Raw genomic sequence first — 27408 nt, forward strand, 5'->3', positions numbered from 1 at the left:
GCAAATTCGGTTGTATTCATGGAAGTTTTTTTCTTTTTTTCTCCCAATATCAAATTATAAAAAGTAATTGTACAGCTGGATTGATATCCCAACCTATATTGAGTCAAAATGGTAACTAAAGCAAGTTACACACCTTTGTACATGGTGAGAATATTTGGAGAATTTCTTTTTATGTATCTTTTTTCCAAGTGCACTGTATTTCATTTCCCATATAACACAAATGACACAACAATTAAAATTACATAACCTATAAAGTGAGATACAAATACACAAATCTTATTGAAATGAGAATACTCAAACTCAAAGCATGGCACTTGTCTCGTTGTTCTTCTCTTGCGGCTTCGCGTCCAAAGAAGTTGATAGGGGCCTAGATTCAGGGCTATGTGTGATATTCGATGTGGTAGCGTCTTGTTGTCTCTTGACTCTATCCAGACAGGTCAGTCCCCACTGCTTACGAACCATTGGTTTACGAACACAGTAGAGCAGAAAGATGAAGAGTCCTTGAAATGAGTTCAGTATAATGAAGATGGGCTCAACCACCTGGGATAACATAGAATAAAGATAATCATAACAAAAATGTTGCGGTTGAAACTTTCATAACGTCTTTATACTCAAACGGTTCCCTGTTCAAACACACAACCTCGAGCACACATTCAGTTAACAACTAAATTATTCATACCCTACCAAGCTTTGTAATTTTCGAAGTTTGTGAAAAATTGATTTGTCCCAATTTATGTTTCTTGAGAATGAGACATATCAAAGCATAAATCTAAAAGTATTCACCAAAGGCTCTAATTCAACCAGTCCACCTTTCATTCGTGAGTTACAAAATACACATGAACATCAAAATGGGGTATGAATAACTAAATGGTTAACTGTATATGATATACACGTATATTAACTTCAATGACATTTCTTACGTGTCTGGTCACAGTATCCTATAAACTTTCACAAGTTTCACAATAGAAAAATGCAATTACGTTATGTTTCTCTAATATAGATATTGTTCTTTCTACTGCACCTGACTGAATTCTCGGATCATGAGGAAGTATCCAGTGATCCATGTAAGACCAAGCAGAAGGAGGATACAGATTGCATTTTGAACCCGTTTGATGTTCTCTCTACGTTCCACCTTGGCCTCTTTCTTCACCCGACCAGCGAGATTAGAAGACTTCATAAGTTGACGGACGATGAGGGCAAAGATGACGACGTTGAACAGGAGAATAATTGTCATGGGAATAAGGAGACCACCGATTTGAGCCCACAATTCGAGAAAACATCTAGAGATCCGGTAGAAATTGTGAAGAAAAAAAAGAAAATATGTAGGGAAAAAAATGGAAATCATTAACCACTTCCAAAATAAACGTGCCCCCAGTGTCAAAATGTCATAATACACTAACATTCGGTACACCCCAAATATTATTACTGTTAAGTATTTGGCATCACCTATGCCTGGCATGCAAAAAGCGAACTGAATCACTTTAATCCGTGGGTCTCATCTAATTGGGAGTGTGAAGGCGGACCACTACACCGGGGTTTCCCATATTCAAATACGAATAGTGCGGTGGGTTCTTAACGTGCAAAGGTGGTGACTCTCCTGTACAGGGGCCTCCATTTAACGTCCAACCCGAGGGACGGAGTGTTCTCCACTGTAACATAGCATGCGTCTATGAAATAGGGGAGGGGCTCGTTAACTTACAACACAGGCTTCAGTCATCCGCCTCTGGGTTTGTCTCGAACCCATGATCTTTGGTACTACAAGCAGATGCTTTGCTGACTGAGCCAACTCACCTCCGCATACACAGGTATTTGAAGTAATGTGGCATGTATTTTTGTTCGAAATTAAAATACATGTAATTTACTTTCTTGATTAAGTGAACCATACAAGACTGAGACGGTTTTGTGAAGCGAAATTTCTATAAAAGGAGATGAAATGCTGTATGAAAATTAAATTTGCTTAAATATTTTGGTTCAAAAATATAAACAATTATGGCTCTATTTTTGTTTACCCTTAACTTGTCACCTAAAGGCCCAACTGATCATGTTATAAAAAACTACAAAACATTGTAAATATATTTCGGTTTGGAGATTATGATATTAACAGGTTAACAGACTACTCACACATCTCCGTGCGCATATTTGTCCTCGGCAATGGCTCCAGTTACAATGACAATCAGTGCAGGAATACCTTGAATTTATTTTTTAAAAAGGGGAAGACAATTATTATGATTAATTATATTTTCACGTGTCAATTGACAGTTTTAAAGCCTTTCCCTAAAAGGAGAATAAGAGAAAATGTTCACAATTGCCATTGTGTGATTTAAGCAAAGTGAAAGGAAAGGATGAAGGTGGCGATTGATATTACAATCGCGAAAATGACATAGCAACGGCGGTCATGAATGCGGCATGCATACATACAGGCATTCACTTAAGAAGTAGATCTCCTTGTATTTTTTCTCCTTCTAGAAAACAATTTTACGATCAATTTGTGAATCACTCGAGAGATCTTTGTATAGATCTTTTTTAGATGGAATACTGTTTTGAAAAGTAGACAACAAAATATCCTGCCCAAGATGCAACCATGCAGCTTAAATATTTACCTTGTAAAACCATGTTAATTGGAAATTAAATATCGATAGTGTTGGCAACATTTACCCTTTCATATTGCACTCTATTAAATGCTGGCAATGTAATCTTATGGTGGTTGATGTTTATTTTACATGTATTAATTGTATAAATCATTCGAGATTATAAATATTCTTTATCTATTAGAAAAACGCATTATTTTTTAAGGATCAATTTCGATACACTGATAACAATTTTGAAATGGTTGTACCCCAAGCAACGCCACCAGCTTTGAGCATGAACCGTGGAATGTAGGTATCAAAGATCTTGACGATGATGAGATAAGTATTGTATCCCTCCACACCCATCCAAGTGAGCGAAGATAGAACGAAGTAGTGAACGAGCGCCGTAATGAACCCGCATGGACCTGCCTTTACTTGGTATTGACGTTTTGCGCTGTCCAGTGACATCATGACAATGAACGATAGGTAGAGACAGAGTAACGTCAGGCACAGGCAAATGAATATCTGGTTGGTCTGTTTTCCCCTCAGAACTCTTTCAGTTTAATAACAAAAATGTAACATAAATTTGTATTTGATTAATACATGTATAAATGTAGTGCATATATCATTATTTAGCAATACAAATGTTGGTGCTAGGGTTTATAGATTAATTAAGGCGGTAGCAATATATTCAGCATGTCAAATTTGAATATTTCCAATTCATCAAACAAACGATCCCAGGATCTAGCTGCACTAGCTTGATTTAACTTAGATCAAATGATAGTATTAATAAAACAGTACATACTGTGAACGAGGCTGTTACTCATACGAGCAGAGACAATGCCATCATTTGGCAAAATACTTGTTTTTTCATTCAGTTATCAAATGGATATTCAAATGAAATTCCTGACACAATGTGATCACGTATCATGTTTACAAAACATCTGAAGGAATTTCATGATCTATATGCTTTAATATAATCTAGTAGTTTTATGAGATGGATAATCATAAAAATTGAGATAAACATGACTCTACCTGTTTGATAGATATGTTGCGAGGGTGACAAGTAGGCTAACTATTGAAATACCACATCCTATGTACGTTAGAACTGTGTATGCTTGCTCAAAAGACCCTTCCTCTCTGGAAATATCCTACAAATAGAATAAATTCATCACAAATTTATTATCCAGCTCATTCTACACTTAACCATAACATATAGAGCTATATGAAAACCTAACATGTGTGTGTGAGCTCTGGTGATATTCAGGCGCGTAGCCAGAGTTTGATGTTTGGGGGGGCACATACATGTAATCGATCGAGGTCAAAAAAAGGGGTCTACAAAATTTCAACCGATCCTGGAAATTTTAGGGGGGGCACGTGCCCCCCGTGCCCCCCCGTGGCTACGCGCCTGGTGATATTGCTGTCATTAATTTGTCGCCGACATATTATAATACATTCATGAGTATGCATAGTGAGTGTGTTATTCGACTTGCCTGGAGTTATAGTCACCATGTGAGCAGCCCCCACCCCCCAAAAAAAGTTCCACTTCTAAGATTAAAAACAAGAAAGGGAAAAGACCGAGGAAAAAGATAAGAGAGAAAAATACAAGGAACAGGACAGAAAATGCTCTTATTATTCACAAATGGAATCACTTCAATCGGTCGCTACATGCTTTATCCTTAACATTAAAGAAGAACTGTAGAAAATTACATAGACAGAGATTACATTGTCTTTACAAGATCTTTGGTATAGTGAGATAAGAGCGGGTCTTTCCCAAAGATGGGGATCTTTGGTTAAATGGGGGAAGTCTCTTACTGCAGCTTCCAACAATAGATATCGAAGTATTTCAAATGGGGGAGAGATAACATGTAAACTATATCAATTAGCTACAACTGAAGAAGAACAAAAACATATGCAATCCCATGTGATTCCCAGGCGACGTGCTTTGAAAATAAAAGACATCCTACTATAAAAGAAAGAAAGATCTTACCATAAGGACGGCAAAGTTGGTGAGATGGTTACATCCACAAACGATCTTCTCCTTCTCATTAGATGGAGGAGGATCCCAGTTGTTATCATTGGATGAGCTAATGCCAGATGTTGAAAGAAGCTGACACCCTTCTTGTGACCAGTCGCTATAGCCAATATCCCAGTATGAACACGACGGGTTTGTCAGACCAGACTTGTGAGAAAATTCAAATTGAGAACATAGTGAATACGACTATAGTTGTTTTAATAGGTGGTCAAACAATGCTAATAACATGTCCTTGTCTGATACACTGTATATAGTGAAATTGATTATAAAACAGAAATAATTATAACACATTGGAAATAATACTCAAAGATGACAATTAAGATGCACAGTCATGCACATTTATTTATATCTATGAAGTAACTTTGAAAATGACATTCCTTTAGGGCCTACCTCTATCGTGGTAAAAGTGAAATTGATGGGTTCTGTCAGATCTTCTATTTTCTCGTCCCCGATGCTCAGTGATATAACAGGCGTGTTAGCAGATCGGTTGGTTCCTACACTTGTGTTCTTCAATGATTTAGAAATGAAAAGGGCTGGTGTGGAAAAGACACTGAAGATCACGCGAACAAAGCCGTTAGTATTAGAACTTCCTCCAGATATCAACGGTAAAGCGGAAGAAATCGCAGATGGTATGTTGACAATAGCAATGGTATCTGGTTTTGTAGCTTCAGCTTGATTTTCATTTGAAGTTTGGATGTTGGTGTCAAATTTCTTCAGATCCGAATTGGTGTCTCCTGCTAATGAGATGACTAAACCATTTGAGATGACATCGGTAGGTACGCTTTGGACCTGAAAAGTTCAGAAAAACAGAATTGGAAAAACAGCCAAATAAGAACGTTGCTTTGGTCATGAAGAGGCATAGTATTCTTTGCACGTGTCATTGACAGATATCTTATTTTGAGGAGCGCTAGTACTTGTCAACTATATTCACAGTAAGTACATAAATTTTGGTCTTTGCTGCCCTGCCAATGGGAAAATTCGGATATAATCAGCATTTTATTCGACATAGAATATCAAAACTTCAACGTACCTGCACGGCAATATTTTTCTGTTGAATGCTGAAATTGTCACCGTCCTCTATAGGTACACTTTTGATCTGCCGCTCAAATACTTTAACGACATCAATAACAGAGGCTGATGCTGATTCAAGTGTTTCTGTGTCAACATCAGCGATGTTACTCACTATGGCAACAATAGATGCAGTAACCTGTTATTCAAAATCAAGTAAATTCATTCACTTACATATTCCGAAAGCATAGCAGTATTAGTATGAAATAAAAACTTTAAATACAGGTGTGATTTGGGATAACATTTGGACAGTCGGATTTGACAAGATCTTTAAAAAAAATGGCAAATACTATTTTCACAATGAATTGACCTACAATTAAATGGTCTTTGTTTTAGTAATATAGCCGGATTCGCTTGGCCAGTAAAAAGATAAACACTTAAGTCGTAATAATTGTATATGTATGAATTTACTGGACACGTTTCACAACAAATTGAATTAAAACTTTAAGAGACGAATTACATTAGATATTTTTGGAAAGTGTTGTATTCGCGAGACTAAATTAAGAAACATACCTTTTCACTGTTCGTTCGAGCACTTATATTTGAAATTATATTTGCAATCGAAAAAATGTCATCAGATGAGATATCACCAGTGTTACTTGTCACCAAACTGACGTCTTCACTGAGCTTAGCAACATTTTCATCTGAAACGATAACCTTGAAACAAACGATTTGAATATCAGTCAGATTGTGTTTGCTTTTATTGTTCTATACTAGAGTCATTCAAACATAATGGATAGTATAGATGTCTCTACAACCGTCTCCTTTCTACGGGACCAGGGGTGTCCACTTTTATGGCAGGATCTACTTTTTAATCTCTAAATATTGCTCACAAGACAGCCTAGATACATTTTGCCTTCATTTTATTAGAGAAAGTATTAGCCCATCTGTTTTCATTTCTGAGCATAACAACTTATCACAGAATGTTCATTTCTATTTCATTCATTGGGATGTTACAATTGCTATTTTATTTCTAGGATGTGTCCAATAAATAATAAAATTCAAAGCTATAACATTGAAATAGGCTTGATGGAAATTGATGGTGTTCAGTCCCTGACAATTCATAATGAGTGGTCTCGTGACTGTGTTTTGACAATTCAAGAAAAGTTTCTTGAAGCGGCTGAAATAGAAATCTCAACATTGAAATTACCTTTGAAAGCTGGCCAAGTAAATCTCCAGCATTTCTGAATTGTCCACAGTTATCCGTGGGATCGGGAAGCCATGTACTCTGTGAAATCAGATCACCGACGCATATGGCACGACCGATTGGTTGATCAGCTATCAAACAAATTCACAACAATTTACTATCCCCGTACCATTATTGAATTTCATGAAATAATTATAATTTATGGGAAATGTCTTGAAAAAAGCATGTGGATAATGATGGCAAGAGCGTATAATTAGAAAATCAAATGTCTAGCTGTAAAAACTTAGATCCTCTAATGTTCATAGCCTATATATTAATGCAAATCCCTGCTGTGTGATTTAGGGGGATACGTCTTCTAGAGTGGCCCATTGGTTTATTTAAGTCAATCAGAATCAGAATAACTAATTTCATTTAAATAGAGATAGATAGATAGATGCAGGTAGAACGTGCATGGAAAGTATCCTAATTTACCGTTTGTTGTGTTGAATGGACATACTTCAGTTGAGTTCGCCCACGTTCCGTTCTCACCCTCTAGGAAACTGATTAATCCAAAACGCGATGACATCCATGTCGTATTCTTACAGATCGCTGGGATCCATGAATATAAGAAAAACAAAAGAAATTGTTACTGATGAAATGAGACAGTTTTGAGTTCTGATGATGGTCTTGCATTTCTATCAAAAAACTGGATTAAATCATTCTAGAATACAGCAAATGAAACGAAAACGTGTGTATTATTTGTTTCTCGATCCAACCTAGAACAAAACAACCGAATATGACTCCCATGTTATTATTATTTACTGGAACCCGCCATTTTAAACCTGCCACGTCCAATAGGTAATTGATCAATTACAAAATTCAAAATGTTATTGAATGGATTTCATTCTATTACATTTTTACTTGATAGACACAATATTTTGAAAAGTAGTAAAGACTCACGAGTGGGGTGAGGGATGACATCACAATGAGTACCCTCGTATTGATCATAGCAGTCACATTGGTATTGTCCTGATCCGATATAGTAGCTACATTCACCATTGATACACGGATCATGAACCATACAAGGGTCTGTAGATTTTTTATCTAGAGAAAGGGAGAAAGAGAGATAAAAAAAATTAACGTAGGCATATAAAGCAGGAATGGAGATGAGGGAGTGGAGAGCTACAGCCCCCCCCCCCCCCCCAAGAATCAAGAGACAACCAAAATTCGGTCAATCATCAGCTTCCTTTTAGGTAGTGATAATCAATAAGGAAATCACAAAAAAGTGACAAGCCAATGACCTTATAAGAAGAAAAACAGATACAGGTATTTTTAGCCAATAGTGTCTTCTAGAACGTACTTATACTCCATCTTCTGCCATGGAGATATTGGTTAGGTAAGAACAAACATTTCACAAATATCAGATTGGTTTATTATAAAACAAGACAAAACTACAACATTAGAAGTTATACCGAGTGAGTCAAAAAAAGTTTACACCTAGACAATTGCTAATTATTTGAAAGATCATGTATGAACAGAAAATTATTATACATCTTATGAAAGAGTGTTTTATCCCAAATCAAATTCCCATCACCCCATTCTTACATGCAGGCCCCACTGAACATTTCTCGGCGGGGGTCAAGGGTGGAGCCCTCAGAAGCTCAGGGGTTTTATACATTAAATTACCGTCAGATGAGCATTATTTTGATACCTTATTTGTGACACTGGCAGGTCACGAATTGACGTGGGGTCCAGGGGACGAAGCCCCCGGAAGTTCAGGGGTTTTGGGCATTAAATTACGACCAGATGAGCATATTTTGAAACCTTATTTGTGACACTGGCAGGACACAAATTTGTGTTGAGTCCAGGGGGCGGAGCCCTCAGAAGCTCTGGGGTTTTATACATCAAATAATCGTCAGATCAGCATAACATATTTTGTGACACTGGCAGGTCACGAATCGGCGTTGGGTCCAGGGGGCGGAGCCCCCGGAAGCTCAGGGGTTTTGGGCGATAAATTACGTTCAGATGAGCATTTTTTTTTATACCTTATTTGTGACACTAGCAGGACACAAATTGGCGTGGGGTCCAGGGGGCGGAGCCCCCTAAGGTCGAGGGGGTGGAGCCTCGGAAACTTAGGGGTTTTACGGTCAGATAAAAATATTTTGACACCTTATTTGTGACACTGGTAGGACACTAATTGGCGTGAGGTCCAGGGGAGGGGGCCAAAACCCCAAAAGCTCAGGGGTTTTAAGCATTAAATCACCGTCAGATTAGCATCAACGCATCCGCTTTAGGGCCCTAGATTTGGGTCCGGGGGGCGTCATTTTTTCTGCGGCACAGATTGAGTTTTTTTTTTAAAAAAGAAGTCTTGATTTAACCCTAACCCTAAACTTTCCCATAGGCTCAACACGCACCTAACCCCAAGCTGTGCCGCAGAAAAAAATAACGCATCCGGGGGTAGAGCCACTGGAAGTCAAGGGGTTTTAGGCATTTAATTACGGTCAGATGAGCATATTTTGATACCTTATTTCTGGCACTGGTAGGTCACTTATTGGTGTGGGGTCCAGGGGCAGAGCCCCTAGGAGCTCAGGGGTTTTAGACATTAAATTACGGTCGGATGAGCATCCAGGTGCCTGACTTTGGGTTAAGGTGAAATCCAGCGGGCAGAGCCCCCGGAAGCTCAGGGCATTTAATCACGGTCATTATGAGCAATTTTTTAATTTATTAAAAAAAAATCTTTCCCCTTTTTTCCCTTTTTTTTGCCAGGGGTGGGGGGCCGGGCCCCCGGCCGCGAATTTGCGATTCCCAAACCATTCCGCTATGGGAGACTTTATGAGCAACGTGATTGGTCGAGAGAAGAAATAAATATTACGTCATTTACTGCACGCTCGGGCTCGCTCACAGCTGGCACAGACACACAAACACTCACAATATTAGTCATGGCTAGGCTAGTCTCAACAAAACACTCAGGACTGCACATACGCTATGTGGTTAGGTACAATGCACTCACACGCGAGCTAGCTACAGGCACATACAGGCCCACTGTTATCCATTGTTTATGTGCAGCCCATTCATGCAAACATCATTCCAAAAGTCATAGACACAGATCAAATCATGGCGACTTTATAATAAAATAATTAAATACAGGGTCTAAATATCTACTTACATGCAGATTTGGAAAATCATTTTGAAGATTTGATGGTTCACTCGGACTTGGCCCCAGACACATTCGCACCGCCATGATGAGATGGCTCGCGTCGATGTAGGCGTGTCTTTATAACTTTTTTAACCAATCATGTTGCTCAAAATGTTTCCCATAGCTGAATGGTTTGGGAATCGCAAATTCGCCCCCCGGCCCCCCGGCCCCTGGATCCGCCACTGACCTGAACGAACATATTTCATTGAAAGTTGTATCATACCTTGTACTGTAACCACGAACACACACCTGCCAACGTTTCCTGATTCATCCGTAGCATGACAGGTAACATTGGTATCTCCAAACTGGAAGACATCACTCGATGTACGAGAGCAGATCACAGACGGACTAGGATCAGTATTGTCTGATGCCTGAGGGTTGGGGAAGCGAGAAGATGTAGGAAGACCTTGGTCCGTGGTGGAAATTATGTCAGGGCAGTCCAAATGGGGAGGTTCACCATCTTGAAATACAAATTTTGGGACAACCAACAATAAAGTGAGTGGTGGCCATGAGGCACAAAGATGAGAAGGTCACATAAAAAAGGAGAAACGGCCAAGCTCAATGTATTAAAAAAAAGGGTTAACAACCCCTGTCACATATCCTCTAAATTTGATTGTGTTCTCTTGCATTACTCAATTACCGGTGCACCCGGGGGGGGGGGTGTACTCACATATTAGGAAATGCAGGGTGTGCCGCTCTAATGGGTCATTTTTACACCCAAAAATCCCTAAACATGGGTCCCACTTGTAACAAAAATACCATTAAAAATGGGTCCGTTTTTTCAAAATTTCTTTAAATTTCCAAATTTTTCGGGTGTTTGCCATTCCACACCGGAAAAATACCTGGAAATTGTGGGAAATGGGTCTTTTTACGAGAAATATGCTCCAAATGACCCCTTATAATGTGTAGGGATTACGAGGCTTGAGCGGCACACCCCGTCGAAACCAAATCTGAGTACCCCCCCCCCCCCCCGGGTGGTGCACCCTCCCCTACCCATGATGTCAGTGACTCCTCTCAATGGCTGAACCACCCAACACTACTGAAATTGGGAATTTTTTTTTTTTTTGTTGGGGGGGGGGGGGGGGGGGGTGGCAACGTAGTGTAACTGACTGGATCTTAAAATATCTTTACTAATTACAGACCTCAACATTGCAAACAAACATGAAATAATCATAAAGTTGATAATGGATTTTGGATTAAAGGTAGAGGAATTAATTCAACGAAATATTTTGCAAATAAAATATTTAAATCAACTGAACTGTAAACTTTGCAGCACTGGCAATTATGATTCAGGAATTTTCATTCACATGAAACGGAGTTCGAACATTGAGAAAGTATAGACCCTATTTTTGTATAACCATAACTAGACAGAAATAACCGTCTGGTATGGGTCATTCTTTTATAAAACTGACATTTTGTCGACATTCCCCATACTATCAGAGACTGCAAGCTTTCGGTCTAAACCATAACATAATGTTCTTCGATTCCTGAAAAACTCTATAATAACACGGTCAGACTGAATTGCTAACACAATTTTCTGACATGGTTGTTGTAATTCTCTCTTTTTTGTTACATACCTGTGACGGTGACCGTGAAATCGCATGTCAAGTAGTTTCCTAGATCATCTCGTGCAGCACAGGCAACCCAAGTGTCTCCATAGTAAAATACATCATGTGAAGTATACGTACAGCCCACAGAGAAGTTACGATTGTCAACGGAACCATGCACGTGTGGGGATATGATGACAGTAGATGATGTAGTAAGACCTTTATCCGTGCTTGATACGAGGTCTGGACATTGTAGCCCGAACATTGTTCCTTCATTTTCATAATCAATGTGAAGATCAACATTTAAATTACAGTATACTGATTAGTTTTATCTCTTGATACAGATAGTATGAGCTCATAATTCATAATATACACACACTAGGGTTCGAAAAAGAGAATTATTATTCCTTAAGAAAGCAGTATGCGTGCCTAATGTATAAGTTGGCAAATATGACTTCTCCCCCCCCCCCCTTCCCCCTCCCCCTGTCCCGTTCTCTCTGGAATCTTTGATATGATACTTTTATTGTTCAACCAGACAGTCTATCCTAGTAGGCTCTATACACAGATTCCTGCTTATCAATGTTGAATGTCATGAATCAAAGCTCTTTTATCATCAATTTGCTAAAAGGTAAGGTGTTGAGCGCTATCATCAGCTATTCGATTTTCTTTTTTTTCTTTTTACTTACCATCCCCGGACGATGCCCCGCTTCCAGAATCATCTGTTAAAATTAAAAAGTAAGAAAAGTGTTAAAATAAAGGCGAACCAAGCCAAAACAAATATCAGACTATGATTCGAAGAAATATATACAGTGCGTCCCAGAAAAAAACGAAACTGAGAATTATCGATGTTTTATTATAGTTTAGTCACAATTATAATTAATAAATGACACATATTTGTAAAGCTTAGATCCTCCTCTTCAGTTGATGCATCTCATATGATGCATTTTTCACGCATGAGTGGTTGAAAATTTGAAGAGAGGGTACCAAAAAGTCATTTTTAGGGCGGTATCTGAATTTCATAGAGAAAATCACTTTTCTAGAAAGTTCATTTTCTTCTTTCAATTCAATTCAATTTCGGTTTATTAATATCAACATATACAATGTACAATGCAGTAGTCCAGGGACCAATAATGCAATGTTTACATAAAATGTGCATAAAAACAGGAATGATCATATAAATGTACAATAAAAATGATAAAAGATAAAGTTAAAATTATTGCTCATACCTAAAGTTATATACATATATAAATAAATGATAATAGATGGATGATAATAAATGTTGACCAGTTATTGCAAGTACAAATAATCTTTAAATTTAACAGCTATTTAAAAAATATATATACATAATATATAGAGGGAGAGAGAGAGAGAGAGAGGAAATTATTATATTGCAATTGTTAACATGAGATCCATAGACTGAAAAATTATACATGCAGGTGTGTCTGTTGTGTGACAGGTAAGGTCAAATTATGTTGAATATAATTATTACATTAAGAATATATCATTAAAGCATTTCATATAAAGTGATGTATAGTGCCCATGAGCATACACAAATTCTCATAATTGTTGAGTTTCCACATTAAATTTTAAATTGGAGTTGAGTTACAATCATGTTATTGCAGCAGAATTATACACGGTGGTTTAAGAACAACTTCATAAGAAAAATGAAGAGCACTCAATTTTGGATCGATCTTGAGTTGAATTAAACAAAGTAACAAAACAATAACTCCAATATTATTAAAAAAGAGAAGAAAAACAAATATGATATATTACTATAGATGATCTACAACTGAGCATTCTTGCCGCCCCCCCCCCCCCCTGTCCTGTTCTTTCTGGAATCTTTGATATGTATATATGATACTTTTATTGTTTAACTAGACAAGTCTATCCTAGAAAACAGATTCCCACTTATCACTGTTGATTATCATGAAATCAAAGCTCTTGTATCGTCAATTTGTTAAAAGGTAAGATGTTGAGCGGGCATCACGCTATCAGCTATTCGATTATCTTTTTCTCTTTTTACTTACCATTCCAGGATGATGCCCAGCTCACTGAATTATCTGTTCAAATTACAATGAAAAGGAAGTGTTAAAATATATGTAACAAAAATCCAAAGAGGTGAACCAAGCCAAACAAATAGACTATGATTCGAAAAAATATATATATTGTCATTCTTTAAGAAAGCAGTATGCATGCCTGATGTATCAGTTGACAATGTGACTTCCTCCCGCCCCCTGTCCCGTTCTCTCTGGAATCTTTGATATCTCTATAATCGTACTTGTATGGCTCCGACTAGACACGTCTTTCCTATCACAGATTCATGCTTATCACTGTTGGATTATCATGAATCAAAGCTCTTGTATCATCAATTTGTTAAAAGGTAAGATGTAGAGCGGGCATCTATCAACTATTCGATTCTCTTTTTCTCTTTTTACTTACCATTCCAGGATGATAACGAGCTCACAGAATCATCTGTTCAAATTACAATGTAAGAGAAGTGTTAAAATATAGGTGAACCTAGCCAAAACAAATAACTATGGTTCGAAGAAATATATACAGTGCGTCCCAGAAAAATGAAACCGAGAATTATCGATGTTTTATCATAGTTTAATCACAATTATAATTAATAAATGACACATATTTGTAAAGCTTAGATCCTCTTCTTTCAGTAGATGCAACTCATATGATGCATACATTTCACGCATGAGTGATTAAAAACAATTTAAAGATAGGGTACCAACAAGTCATTTTTAGGGCGGTATCAGAATTTCAAAGAGAAAAATCACATTTCTAGAAAGTTCATTTTCTGCCCTTTCATAATTATGACACCTCAATCAGGAAAAATGAGAAAGGAATAACAAATTTCTGTTTAAAGTATTTGCTTGCATTTCCATCATTTGATTAAACAAATTCGTTTTTACTGGCTGCCTGCCGTCGCAACAAACGGAGTTGACAAAAGACTTAACTCATTTATATAATCATACGTTTATGGCTAAACTAGACAAGTCTATCCTATAGAACACAGATTCCTGCTGATCACTGTTGAATGTCATGATATCAAAGCTCTTGTATCATCATTTTTTTTAAAAGTAAGATGTTGTGCGGGCATTTCGCTATCAGTTATTCGATTATCTTATTTTATTTTTTCTTACCATCCCTGGACGATTCCCCGCTTCCAGAATCATCTTTTCAAATTGCAATGTAAGAAAAGTGTTACTATTATGTAACACAAATCCAAATAGGCGAACGAAGCAAATGTGACTTCTTTCCGTCCCCCCTGTCCCGTTTTTTCTGGAATCTTTAATATGTATATATATATATATATATATGACGCTTTTACGGCTCAACTGCAAGTCTATCCTAGAAAATAGATTCCCACTTATCACTGCTGATTGTCATGAAACCAAAGCTCTTGTATCGGCATCAATAATTGTTAAAAGGTAAGATGGTGAGCGGGCATCTCGCTATCAGCTATTCGAGTGTCTTTTTCTCTCTTTACTTACCATCCCCGGACGATTCTCCGCTTCCAAAATCACCTGTTCAAATTGCAATGTAAGAGAAGTGTTAACATATATGTAACTAAAACCCAAATAGGTGAACCAAGCCAAAACAAATAGACTATGATTCGAAAAATATATATATTGTCATTCTTTAAGAAAGCAGTATGCATGCCTGATGTATCAGTTGGCCAATGTGACTTCTCCCTCCCCCCCCCCCGGTCCCGTTCTCTCTGGAATCTTTGATATTTATATAATCATACTTTTATGGCTAAACTAGACAAGTCTTTCCTATCACAGATTCATGCTTATCACTGTTGATTATCATGAAATCAAAGCTCTTGTGTCATCAATTTGTTAAAAGGTAAAATGTTGAGCGCTATCATCAGCTATTCGATTTTCTTTTTACTTTTTACTTACCATCCACGGACGATGCCCCGCTTCCAGAATCATCTGTTCACATTACAACGAAAGAGAAGTGTTAAAATATAGGTGAACCAAGCCAAAACAAACAATCTGCAAGCGCCTATAATTCAAAATCCTGGAAGACTGTAAACAGTTTGGCACCAAACTGTTTACAAGACCTTGTTATGCCTAATATCCGGCCAGCTCGTACATCAGCATCTTCTTAAGATCCTCAAGACACGAGTAGCCTGCGGTGAGAGGGCCTTTTCAGCTTTTTGGAATAATTTACCATTTAATTTGAGAATCATAACTTCCTTTTAAATCCAAGCTGAAATCTTATCTTTTCTAACAACACCTGTACTTGGCACTCATCCAAACTCCCCATTCTTTCTATTTTTCTTGTGCGCCTCGGAATAGCAAATGATAGACGGCGCTATATATAAATAATAATAATAATAGGCATTTATATAGCGCCGTCTATCATTTGCTAGTCGGCGAGGGGATTACAAAAACCGGGTGAACCGAGCAAAACAAATATGTCTTACATTGTTTAAAAATTATCTTCAGATATGTATCATGTATATTTTTAGTCACATTTGTTCAAACTATAAGAGCAGTACACATTTGCATATTGATAGATTTAAGGACTATTATATTCGTTTCACATTATACCTTGGATAAGAACCAAGCAGGCAGCACCGGCATCTTCGCCATGAGCACAGTCAAAAGATTCAGGTCTGTCGTGGAAGCATGTTCCCAAGTTGCTTTCCGTCCCAATACAATCCACATTACGGAGTGAGATGTCTCCTACCCCTTCACCGTATGTAGCTTGCACAGATGCATATGCTGCACCGAAGAACCCCAGCATTCTGCATACAACATTAGCGTCTTTTGCATCCCAGCCATCGTCACAGATAGTTCCCCAAGATCCATTTTCTTGCACTTCAACTCTTCCCGAGTTGTTATTTGGACCATCGACAAGACGAACATCAAGAGAGATAGGATCTGAAATACAATGATATATTATGAATTCAGGTTTTGAGTATGGAAGAGAACAAGGGTATCACTATCAGACAAAGACGCAGATATAAAAGAAGAGAAACGATTAGATAGAGTAAGAGCGAGAGAGAGAGAGAGGGGGGGGGAGAGAGAAAGGAAAGGGAAGAAGTGAGATGAGGAGTGAAAAGAGGGATATGGAGAAGTCATATAATGGAGAAAAAAAACAAGACTTACGTAATACATATAAAGACTTTTCGAATTTCACAAACAGGGTTACATCATACCTGTACAGATGACACCAGCATCTTCGCTGTGATCACAATTATTGACTCCAAATTCACTCTTGATGCAGTCTTCGAGGCTAATTTCTGATCCAGTACAATCAACTTCATCAAGAAGAATGTCTCCAGAGCCAGCACCATATTCAGCCCTGACTGGTGCACTTGACGCTTTGAAGAACCCTAGCATTCTGCATACGACATTGGCGTCGTTCAAATCCCATCCATCATCACATACTGTTCCCCAAGCACCTTTGTACCATACCTCGACTCGACCTGTAGCATTGTTTGGTCCATCAACCACACGAACGTCAAGATGGCTCCCTACATCAGGAGTAAGGGAGGACATTTTAATAGAGGTTCGTTGACTTTTGTGTGTGCTCAAGTCAAGTGTAATTAACTACGGTTACCAAGCGCCCTCATGTCTTGACGGGTTATTTCCCGATATGTGGATTTAAAAAAAAAAATCATTATCATTGCCAAACATATCGTTAAAGTCTCTGTTTATCCGATCAATTTTTGTAGCTGTTTCATTTCTTATTCCAAGCTAGCATTACCACCCAGACATAAACCCCAGTACTATCTCTTATCGGCTTTGTGCCCCGTTCCTTCAATTTCCGGGCTGATGCGGCAGGATAACATTGGCTATAAATATATCACAACTTGTCAAATGGGCCAAGGGAGTGGGGATGACATTAATGAAGATAAATGGGTAATGTAGATAAATAAAAATATATATGGCGATTCATAATGATGTAAGAGAGAAAGTCTGTGAAATAAATATTGACATTTTATACAAAATGAGTAGAATTATAGTTTACTACAATTTTTTTAATTTAAAGAGGGAAAATTCTTACCAATGTTTGTTGTACTCGGGATCCAAATGTGAGGTCGGATAGCTGTCCAATCTATAGTCGAAATATTGAAATGTTAAACGACAGTCGTAATGTCTGGCTAAGTGTATCATTTCATATTGTGGCATAAGTTCTAAATTAAAAGCGATAATAAACCTGGTTTGATTGTATGAATAGATAAGATTCGACTGGGGAGGCGTAATTTCATTTTAAACCGCTAATTGGGACATACAGAATCCCCGTCGTTAATTTGTAAGCTTAAACAGTTGTTTTTTAAATTCATATGACCAAATTTTACTTTGAAATTCAATTAATATGATATTCTATACATTGTACATTCCGGCCTTCTCCTATACTTATGTTCTTATGCATGCGCGCCTGTTCTCGGGGGCCCTCGGGCATTACGTGCTTGCCTAGATGTGCCGCGTCCTTGTTTTTCTTGCTGGGGTCGTCGGCATGAATCGGTCATTGCTATGGCACGCCACAGCCGTCATAATTGGTCGAGTTTACAAAAAAGCAGTCGACTTTACAAAAAAGCAATCGAGTTTACAAAAAAGCAATCGACTTTACAAAAAAGCAAACGAGTTTACAAAAAGGCAGTCGAGTTTCCAAAAAAGCAGTCGAGAAAAAAAAAAAAGCAGTCGAGAAAAAAAAAAAAAGCAGTCGAGAAAAAAAAAAAAGCAGTCGAGAAAAAAAAAAAGCAGTCGAGAAAAAAAAAAAAGCAGTCGAGAAAAAAAAAAAAAAGCAGTCGAGAGAAGAAAAAAAAAACAGTCGTGCAGGTGATACTGCGGGGAGGCATGGGGCGTGGAGCGGGTGAATGCGTTTGCGTGCCTTGGGGCTCTCTGGGAGCAGACGTGCGTGGATTCGAATGCATTTTGGAAACAGGATTGTGTCTGGGCTACGGTCTACATTATTGTATACACTACTATAACATGATTGTTCATGTCTACTGCCTCGCTCGGGTGACCTCGTTCAATGACCTAACGACCTCGATATTTTAAAGTGACTATTGTCTCATCTCTTTGTTTACAAATTAATTTGCTTGCTGTATTTGCTATTTTTGCTATTTTTGCTTGTTTCACGTTGTATAATCATCTTATGTTAAGGCTTCTTGCCCACCTATTATTACTGTTACGTCCTCTACCATTACAACTACTTCAATCAAATGTTAGTTTTATTTATGGGAACCTATAATCTACAAGCTAAGCTTTTTAATAGGTTCCTCACATTTCACTCTGTATTTCATTACAATTAATTTCGACGTCTTTTCAAAGAATTGATTATATAATGTGACACTTTTAGTATATTTCATATTATGTTCTATTTTTGTCAGTTATGTAAATTCTTTTTATTTGTGAAATGTGAAATAAACTTGAAACTATGCCAAGTTTGAAAAAAATAAATAAATATGGCACTCTCTCTTGTTAAATATATGTGTAGTAGTAGAGAAGTGTAATGTCTTGACACTCTTGGCCAACTCTATCTAAACGTTACTGGCGGGCAGCCTGGCACCAAACCTAATTAACCTTTAATGGTCACAATGGGCAATAAGTGTCCTGATAGTGTCTACACCTGTCATGTATATATATCTCTCAATGTTATAAAGCTTAGATCCTCCTCTTTCATTTGATCCAACTCATATGATGCATATTCCACGCATGAGTGATTAAAAGCAATTTGAAGAGAGGAAACCAAAAAGTCATTTGGCGGGCGGTATCTGAATTTCAAGGAGAAAATCACATTTCTAGAAAGTTCAATTTCCGCCCTTTCATATGACACCTCAATCAGGAAAAATGAGCCAGGAATAACAAAGTTCTGTTGGTTTGATTCGGTTAAACGAGTTCGTTTTCACTGCCTGCCGTAGCAACACACAGAGTCGACAAAAGACTTAACTCCGTTATGTTGACGATCAGCCATGCTCAAAGAATACGAAAGACTAGATTCATGCTGATCATCAACGAAACGGAGTTAAGTCTTTTGTAAACTTTGTTTGTATATATTTTTCAATTCAACAACACCAACCCCCCCCCCCCCCCCCCAATGAGCAAAAAAAAATGCATACGATCTCCCTCGAAGCAGTTCCCCAAAGTTGACAGCCCTGTCTTAGTCTTTGTGAAACATCCCCCTGGATTGAAATGTTACTGAAGAGGAGGGGGGGGGACAATATTTTGTTATTTGTTTGAAATGTACTTTCCATCCTCTATCCTGGTGACAGTGAAGTTATCCGCCCAAGTTTATCCTTTTAATCAGGTTTATTTTAGTTCGGGTCAATATAATTATGGTCCGGCCGCGCCCGCGCCCCAGTACTATTCTGTCGATAGTTACGCGTATTGTCATTTTTTCATGGCGATATTATGCTTATAATAAGTAGAAAAGAGCTCATGAGCATTCAAAGATTTAATTTACACATTTTCAGGGGCGGATTTACGGGGGGGATAACCCCCCCCCCCTTGGGCGACCCCCCCCCCAAAAAAAAAAAAAAGTCAAACACTTTTTTTTTTTTTTTTTTAAATGTCGGAGGCAAAATGATTTTTTTTTTAGGGGGCCAAATTAAAAAAATATAGTGCTCAATACCCCCCCCCCCCCCCTCAGAGCAATATAAGTGTAATTTCTTTTTCCTTATATTTTTTCCCGTTGACAAAGAAAAAAATAAGGGCGGGGATGGATGTTGAGTTTTTTTTTTAATCGTGCTCCTTACCCCCCCCCCCCTCCCGCTTATTCACCGGCTGGCTGAGGCGGCGCTAAATATTTTCTCACGAATTTGCCCCCCCCCCCCCCTTTTTTGCCGCCGGCTGGTTCCGCCCCTGGACTTGAACACAATATAGCTCTTTCCGTTAAACATTCCTCTTGTAAACATGACTGTTGATTGTAGAATCAAGATACTCAATAAAAAAAGCTTTGGGAGTGTTGTGTATGGAGCGCCAAAGGGGCCAATATCAACAGTCACAAAAACAAACAAAGATGCATACAAACAAACAAAGAAGCATACAAACAAACAAAGGACAGAGCAAAATAGACAAAGTACCCAGAAGAAAGGACCAATTAACAAAGAATAAATCAAAGGTCAGAGCAAAATAGACAAAGTACAGGTCAGAAGAAACAGAGGGCGTTTTGGTTTACGGTAAGCAAATAGACATCAGGCACGAAAACGAGAAAGGACAAACTCAAAAGGACATCACCTCAGCTACGAAGTGACCCTCAAAGGACAACAGAGGGCGTTTTGGTTTACGGTAAGCAAATAGACATCAAGCACGAAAACGAGAAAGGACAAACTCAAAAGGACATCACCTCAGCTACGAAGTGACCCTCAAAGGACAACAGAGGGCGTTTTGGTTTACGGTAAGCAAATAGACATCAAGCACGAAAACGAGAAAGGACAAACTCAAAAGGACATCAGCTCAGCTACGAAGTGACCCTCAAAGGACAACAGAGGGCGTTTCGGTTTACGGTAAGCAAATAGACATCAAGCACGAAAACGAGAAAGGACAAACTCAAAAGGACATCAGCTCAGCTACGAAGTGACCCTCAAAGGACAACAGAGGGCGTTTTGGTTTACGGTATTAAAGCAAATAGACATCAAGCACGAAAACGAGAAAGGACAAACTCAAAAGGACATCAGCTCAGCTACGAAGTGACCCTCAAAGGACAACAGAGGGCGTCCTCGAGGTTTTTTTCTTTTTAATCTAGGGCCTACTCCAATATAATACGCTGTAGGTCAATACAACAAATATGGGCTTTCATCGAAAGGGTGCGGTGCGGTGCGGCGCGGTGTGGTGTGCTCAACGCACCCATTCGATAAAAGAGGGGGGCCTTTTCTCGAAAGGGTGCGTTGAGAGCGGAGTACCATTTTAACACACCCTTTCGATGAAAGCGGGGGGGGGGGAGGGGGGGGGGGGGCTTTTCTCGAAAGGGTGCGTCGACTAGTCTTTCGCATCAGTCGTTTAAAATGAGGATCTCGGACAGAAGGTAATAGTTGCCAATTTAAGTATATCGAAAATGTATTAAGTGAAATGGAATGGTCTTGATTACAGAGTGGTCTCTTTGATGGGGGAGACAGAGAGAAGGAAAAAAGGGAAAGGGAAGATAAAAGGAAAGAAAGAAGAATAAGAAGAGAAGAGGGAATAAGGTGGGGGCGAAGGACTCTTGCCCCCCCCCCCCCGCCAAAAAATAAATCAGAGAGAGAGAGAAAGAGAAGGGAAAGGGAAAGATGATAAAAGGAAAGAAAGAAGAAGAAGAAGAAGAAAAGAGGTAAACGGGGGCAAAGGGCTTTTGCCTCTCCCCCCCCCCCCCCGCCAACAAATAAATAGGAGAGAGAGAGAAGGGAAAGGGAAAAGGAAAGAGAAGATAAAAGGAAAGAAAGAAGCATAATAAGAAAAGAGGGAAAGGGGGCGAAGGGCTCTTGCCAACAAAATAAATAAGAGAGAGAGAGAAGGGAAAGGGAAAGAGGAGATAAAAGGAAAGAAAGAAGAGGAAGAAGAAGAAGAAAAGAGGGAAACGGGGGCGAAGGGCTCTTGCCCTCCCCCCCCCCCCCCCCGCCAAAAATAAATAAGAGAGAGAGAAGGGAGAGGGAAAGAAAATATAAGAGGAAAGTAAGAAGAGGAATAAGAAGGAAAGAGGGAAACGGGGGAAGGGCGAAGGGCTCTTGCCCCCCCCCCCCTGCCAACAAAATAAATAAGAGAGAGAAAGAGAGTGAAGGGAAAGGGAAAGAAAATATAAAAGGAAAGAAAGAAGAGGAAAAAGAATAAGAAAAGAGGGAAACAGGGGCGAAGTGCTCTTGCCTCCTCCCTCCCCCCCCCCCCCCGCCAAAAAATAAATAAGAGAGAGAGAGAGAATCTGTTCTGATCCTGGTCCTGATCCTCAAGAGGGATATAAAGATGACCAATAAGAACGTTATCGTTCGAGAGAGAGTGTTTGTTGCTTCTAGAACATTTTAGAATTAAGTCCCATCAAATTGCAGTTGTGGGGAGGGACTATGATTATATTACCCCCTTGGATGGCTTCCCATAAGAGTCCGGCTTTGAAGGTTTCGACTGCGTCGCAGGCAAAGATGCTGGGGGGGGGGGAAAGTAAATTCCAGGCCCTTATGGTTCTTGGAAAGAAGGTGAGTCGATATATATCCGTCTTGCATCTTATGTTGGAGAAGGAGAGGGAAAGAGAAGATAAAAGGAAAGAAAGAAGAGGAAGAGGAAGAAGAATTTGTGTTCTGCCAGTGTCACAAATAGATATATAAATATGCTCATCTGACGATAATTTGATGTATAAAACCCCTCACCTTCTTGGGGCTCCGCCCCTTGGATCCAACACCAATTTGTGTCCTTCCAGTCTCACAAATAGATATAAAAATATGCTCATCTGACCGTTATTTATTGCCCAAAACCCCTGAGCTTCTGGGTGCTCCACCCCCTGGACCCCACGCCAATTCGTGACCCCTGTGTCACAAATAAGGTATAAAATAATAATTATTTAATGGACAAAACTCCTGAGCTTCTGGGGGCTCCGCCCCCTGGACCCAACACCAAATTGTGTCCTGCCACTGTCACAAATAAGGTATAAAATTATGCTCATCCGACGTTAATTTTGATGTTTAATACCCCTGAGCTTCTGAGGGCTCCGCCCTGTGAAAAAAACGTGTAAAAAAAACACGTTAATTTTTACCGTTTTTGGGAGATACCCCCCCCCCCCTGGCGTTCAAGGGGGGGGGGGGGTACGATTTTTCAAATTTTTGAGGGCCCCAAAAAAGATTAGTGCTTTCTAGTAATTTCGCGACTACTCCGGAACCGCGGCAGTTTTTCTTTCATGACTTTTTTCTTTCGAGTCTTACGCATCTTTTGAAACATTTTTTTGTTGAAAATCGGACGTATAATTGCGGAGTCACGTGACCTTTTGTTTTTGCATGTCAAAAAAATCTAAAATCGCTCATTTTTGTGATTTATGTACCAAACATATGGAAATACCATTTATTCTTTTAAAAAAGAGAGAAAACATTGGTTATTTGGTCTTGTTTCAAGTAAATTTGTTTGATTTTGGGTAAAAATAGTTGAATTGTGGTTAGAAATGAAATGAAATAACAAAATAATATAATACATAAATACAAATAATCAAAACAAGAGATAACATAGGGATAAACTGGCTCTTCCAACTTTGTTGTCGTATTATTATTCTAACGAATATATGAAGTGAAAAAGAACGCTCGAATATGAATTATATATGATTTATGGGTAAAAATGTGAATTCTCTGACCTTGTTTGCATAAATTACCATAAATATGCATTTTCGCGGCGATCGGCTGTGAAACGGCCGAGATCTTAGGAGGACCCCCCCCCCCCACCCTCAAGTCCACTCCAATCACATTGAAAAAAAGTATGACTTAAATCATCTCTCTCATCATTATACCGCTATAGTATTCATGTTTTTAATATTATTTATTTTCCATTAAACAAGTTCATAGAGAAAATACTTATCTCTCTGCAACATTAAAAAAGAATCTTCATTAATATGTCTTAATTTGTATTGATAGCCTTGTGGTCGCCAACAGTGGCGAAGGCAGGGGCGTCTCCAAAGGGGGTGTGGGGGTGCGACACCCCCCCCCCCCCACCTGTCAGGATATTGTCGGTAAAAGTGCGCTGCCGTCGGGAAAAAGAGAAAAGGGGGAGGGGGAAAAGAGAGTAAAAGGGAAAGAAAAGAAAAAAAGAAAAAGAAAAGAAAAAAGAAAAGAAAGGAAAGAAAAGAGAAGAAAGAAAAGAAAGAAAGAGAAAAACAAAAAAGCGGGAGAATAGGAAAGAAAGGAGGCAAGAGCCCTTTGCCCCCGTTACCCTCTTTTCTTCTTCTTCCTCTTCTTTCTTTCCTTTTATCTTCTCTTTCCCTTTCCCTTCTCTCTCTCTCTTATTTATTTTTTTTGGCGGGGGGGGGGGGGGAGGAGGGGAAGAAGGGCTAGGAGGCAAGAGCCCTTCGCCTCCGTTTCCTTCTTTTTCCTCTTCTTTCTTTCCTTTTATCTTCTCTTTCTCTTTCCCTTTCCCTTCTCTCTCTTACTTATCTTTTGGCGGGGGGAGGAGGAGGAGGCAAGAGCCCCTCTTTTCTTCATATTCTTCTTCCTTTCCTTTTTTATTCTCTTTCCCTTTCCCTTTCCCTTCTCTCTTTCTCTCTTATTTATTTTTTGGCGGGGGGGGGGGGGGAGGCAAGAGCCTTTCGCCCCCGTTTCCCTCTTTTCTTCTTCTTCTTCCTCTTCTTTCTTTCCTTTTATCTTCCCTTTCCCTTTTTTCCTTCTCTCTGTCTCCCCCATCAAAGAGACCACTCTGTAATCAAGACCATTCCATTTCACTTAATACATTTTCGATATACTTAAATTGGCAACTATTACCTTCTGTCCGAGATCCTCATTTTAAACGACTGATGCGAAAGACTAGTCGACGCACCCTTTCGAGAAAAGCCCCCCCCCCCCCTCCCCCCCCCCCCCCCGCTTTCATCGAAAGGGTGTGTTAAAATGGTACTCCGCTCTCAACGCACCCTTTCGAGAAAAGGCCCCCCTCTTTTATCGAATGGGTGCGTTGAGCACACCACACCGCGCCGCACCGCACCGCACCCTTTCGATGAAAGCCCATATTTGTTGTATTGACCTACAGCGTATTATATTGGAGTAGGCCCTAGATTAAAAAGAAAAAAACCTCGAGGACGCCCTCTGTTGTCCTTTGAGGGTCACTTCGTAGCTGAGCTGATGTCCTTTTGAGTTTGTCCTTTCTCGTTTTCGTGCTTGATGTCTATTTGCTTTAATACCGTAAACCAAAACGCCCTCTGTTGTCCTTTGAGGGTCACTTCGTAGCTGAGCTGATGTCCTTTTGAGTTTGTCCTTTCTCGTTTTCGTGCTTGATGTCTATTTGCTTACCGTAAACCGAAACGCCCTCTGTTGTCCTTTGAGGGTCACTTCGTAGCTGAGCTGATGTCCTTTTGAGTTTGTCCTTTCTCGTTTTCGTGCTTGATGTCTATTTGCTTACCGTAAACCAAAACGCCCTCTGTTGTCCTTTGAGGGTCACTTCGTAGCTGAGGTGATGTCCTTTTGAGTTTGTCCTTTCTCGTTTTCGTGCCTGATGTCTATTTGCTTACCGTAAACCAAAACGCCCTCTGTTTCTTCTGACCTGTACTTTGTCTATTTTGCTCTGACCTTTGATTTATTCTTTGTTAATTGGTCCTTTCTTCTGGGTACTTTGTCTATTTTGCTCTGTCCTTTGTTTGTTTGTATGCTTCTTTGTTTGTTTGTATGCATCTTTGTTTGTTTTTGTGACTGTTGATATTGGCCCCTTTGGCGCTCCATAGTTGTGGGCATGTGAGAAGTCTCACATTTACTTGTACGGGGTAGACTTTGAACTTGTAACAGACAATATAAATCCGCTAGAGGCATTATATGATACACAATCGCGGCCTGCGGTGTACCGTTACTGTACTACACTTACACAATAGTGCACCGCCCAGGGAAACACAATATTGCAAATGCTCTTTCACGTCTCACTATGACATCTACTAAGGGTAACAGAACAGTATAATTTGTTGCAAAAGAATCCACTCCAAACGCGATGACAACCCAAGAGGTTAAAAAGGCTTCAGAGAGGTATAGAATTGATAGCGGTTAGAAGATTCTTAGATGAAGGAGATATAGTATTGTCGTGTTAACATGCATACACAAATGTTTTATGTCATAGTTGATATGTAAAGGGTTAATAGTGCTTGATAAGTTGACACCATGCAGACTTAAACCGAAAGTATTTAAACATTAAATGGTCGGAAAATAAACACTCGTGATAGAGAACCGATACTAATTACAGCATAATGTACCATTATAGTTTGTTCAAAAGATACTCATTGTTTAAAAGAAAAGAGGAAAAAAAGGGAGGATTAGAAGGGTTTACAATTTCAGTAAATGCCAACAGTAAGGTGAAAACAAACCTTTGAATAGAGTGTTGAAACTCATTATTAGTATTATGTTCATGTAGAGACGAGACCACTTATAATCAAGTCTTGTATCTTGAAGAAAAGTGCCAAGTGATTGTACACAGGTATTTTACTGAATGTTTAATCTAAAGAGGGGAGGAGACCAACTCTAAATGTTAATGGCGGGCAGCCTGGCACAAACCCTAATCCTTTAATGTTCATAATGGGCAATAATAGGTGTCATAATAGTGTCTACACCTGTCATGTACTATATATCACTCTCAATGTTATATAGAGAGAGGACCCTGTTTGTAAAGCAGTCTTGATTGAACCTCAATAAAGTGAAGACATACCTTTCACATCCATCTCAAACTAGCATTACTTTGTTAAGTGTGGCTTAAATGCTTGAATGCTGTCACATGAGTGAGAATGCTACAATTATAAGATATGCTAACAATGGAACTACCATTAAAACTAATACGCCTTTTGTGATATGCTTACCTATGTCAATAAAACTCGAGCTCCCTGTGTCATAGTCCTCTTGATCTGAATCTATATTTAATACACCATTAATATGTGGCAGAAGAATGATGAACAATATCAATCGAAACGAGACAATTTCCCAATTAGCCATTGTTGGATCACGAAGAGAGACAGAGGCTGTATGTAGTGATCCGGCTGTGAGCATTGTGTCTCATTCAGGGTCGAAGGGTTTTACCCACATCACATTGAACATCAACACACAGAAACATGACTCCCTACTCCCTATACTGTATGCATCATAATAACGACCCTGAAAGTGAAACAATGCTCACAGCGTATAAATCCACCAGTATTATTTTATCCATGGAAATCCACCAGTACATTAAAATATACCATGAGAAATAAAGCTAGATAACACTATGACCGAAAAAATT

At 39.0% G+C, this 27408-nt stretch overlaps 1 protein-coding gene across 1 annotated transcript; it reads right to left on the minus strand.

Annotated features, from left to right (window-relative positions):
- Positions 1 to 172: 172 nt before the first annotated feature.
- On the minus strand, positions 173 to 27408 carry LOC115922802. The gene is made up of 23 exons (XM_030982486.1): positions 26993 to 27408; positions 17576 to 17626; positions 16725 to 17042; positions 16114 to 16446; positions 15457 to 15489; positions 15043 to 15075; positions 13979 to 14011; positions 13567 to 13599; positions 12226 to 12258; positions 11570 to 11809; positions 10216 to 10452; positions 7757 to 7885; positions 7289 to 7405; positions 6821 to 6948; positions 6184 to 6327; positions 5633 to 5809; positions 4993 to 5391; positions 4558 to 4749; positions 3603 to 3718; positions 2837 to 3120; positions 2122 to 2188; positions 1022 to 1280; positions 173 to 540 (listed from the first exon to the last, which is right to left on the minus strand). Exons 1-23 carry the CDS (start codon positions 27177 to 27179, stop codon positions 301 to 303), a joined length of 3783 nt encoding a protein of 1260 aa, XP_030838346.1. The 5' UTR covers positions 27180 to 27408; the 3' UTR covers positions 173 to 300.

Source organism: Strongylocentrotus purpuratus, unplaced genomic scaffold (genome assembly GCF_000002235.5).
Source record: "Strongylocentrotus purpuratus isolate Spur 01 unplaced genomic scaffold, Spur_5.0 spur5_scaffold_12, whole genome shotgun sequence".
In the NCBI taxonomy this organism is placed as follows: domain Eukaryota; kingdom Metazoa; phylum Echinodermata; class Echinoidea; order Camarodonta; family Strongylocentrotidae; genus Strongylocentrotus; species Strongylocentrotus purpuratus.

Excerpts from the sequence above, each read along its gene's own strand:
- LOC115922802 (XM_030982486.1), bottom strand. The coding sequence starts at position 27,179 with ATGCTCACAGCCGGATCACTACATACAGCCTCTGTCTCTCTTCGTGAT. Across the intron at positions 15,490-16,113 it reads CTGCTTGGTTCTTATCCAAG|ATGATTCTGGAAGCGGGGCA; the intron begins GTATAATGTGAA and ends TAATGTGAACAG. Across the intron at positions 541-1,021 it reads TGATCCGAGAATTCAGTCAG|GTGGTTGAGCCCATCTTCAT; the intron begins GTGCAGTAGAAA and ends ATGTTATCCCAG.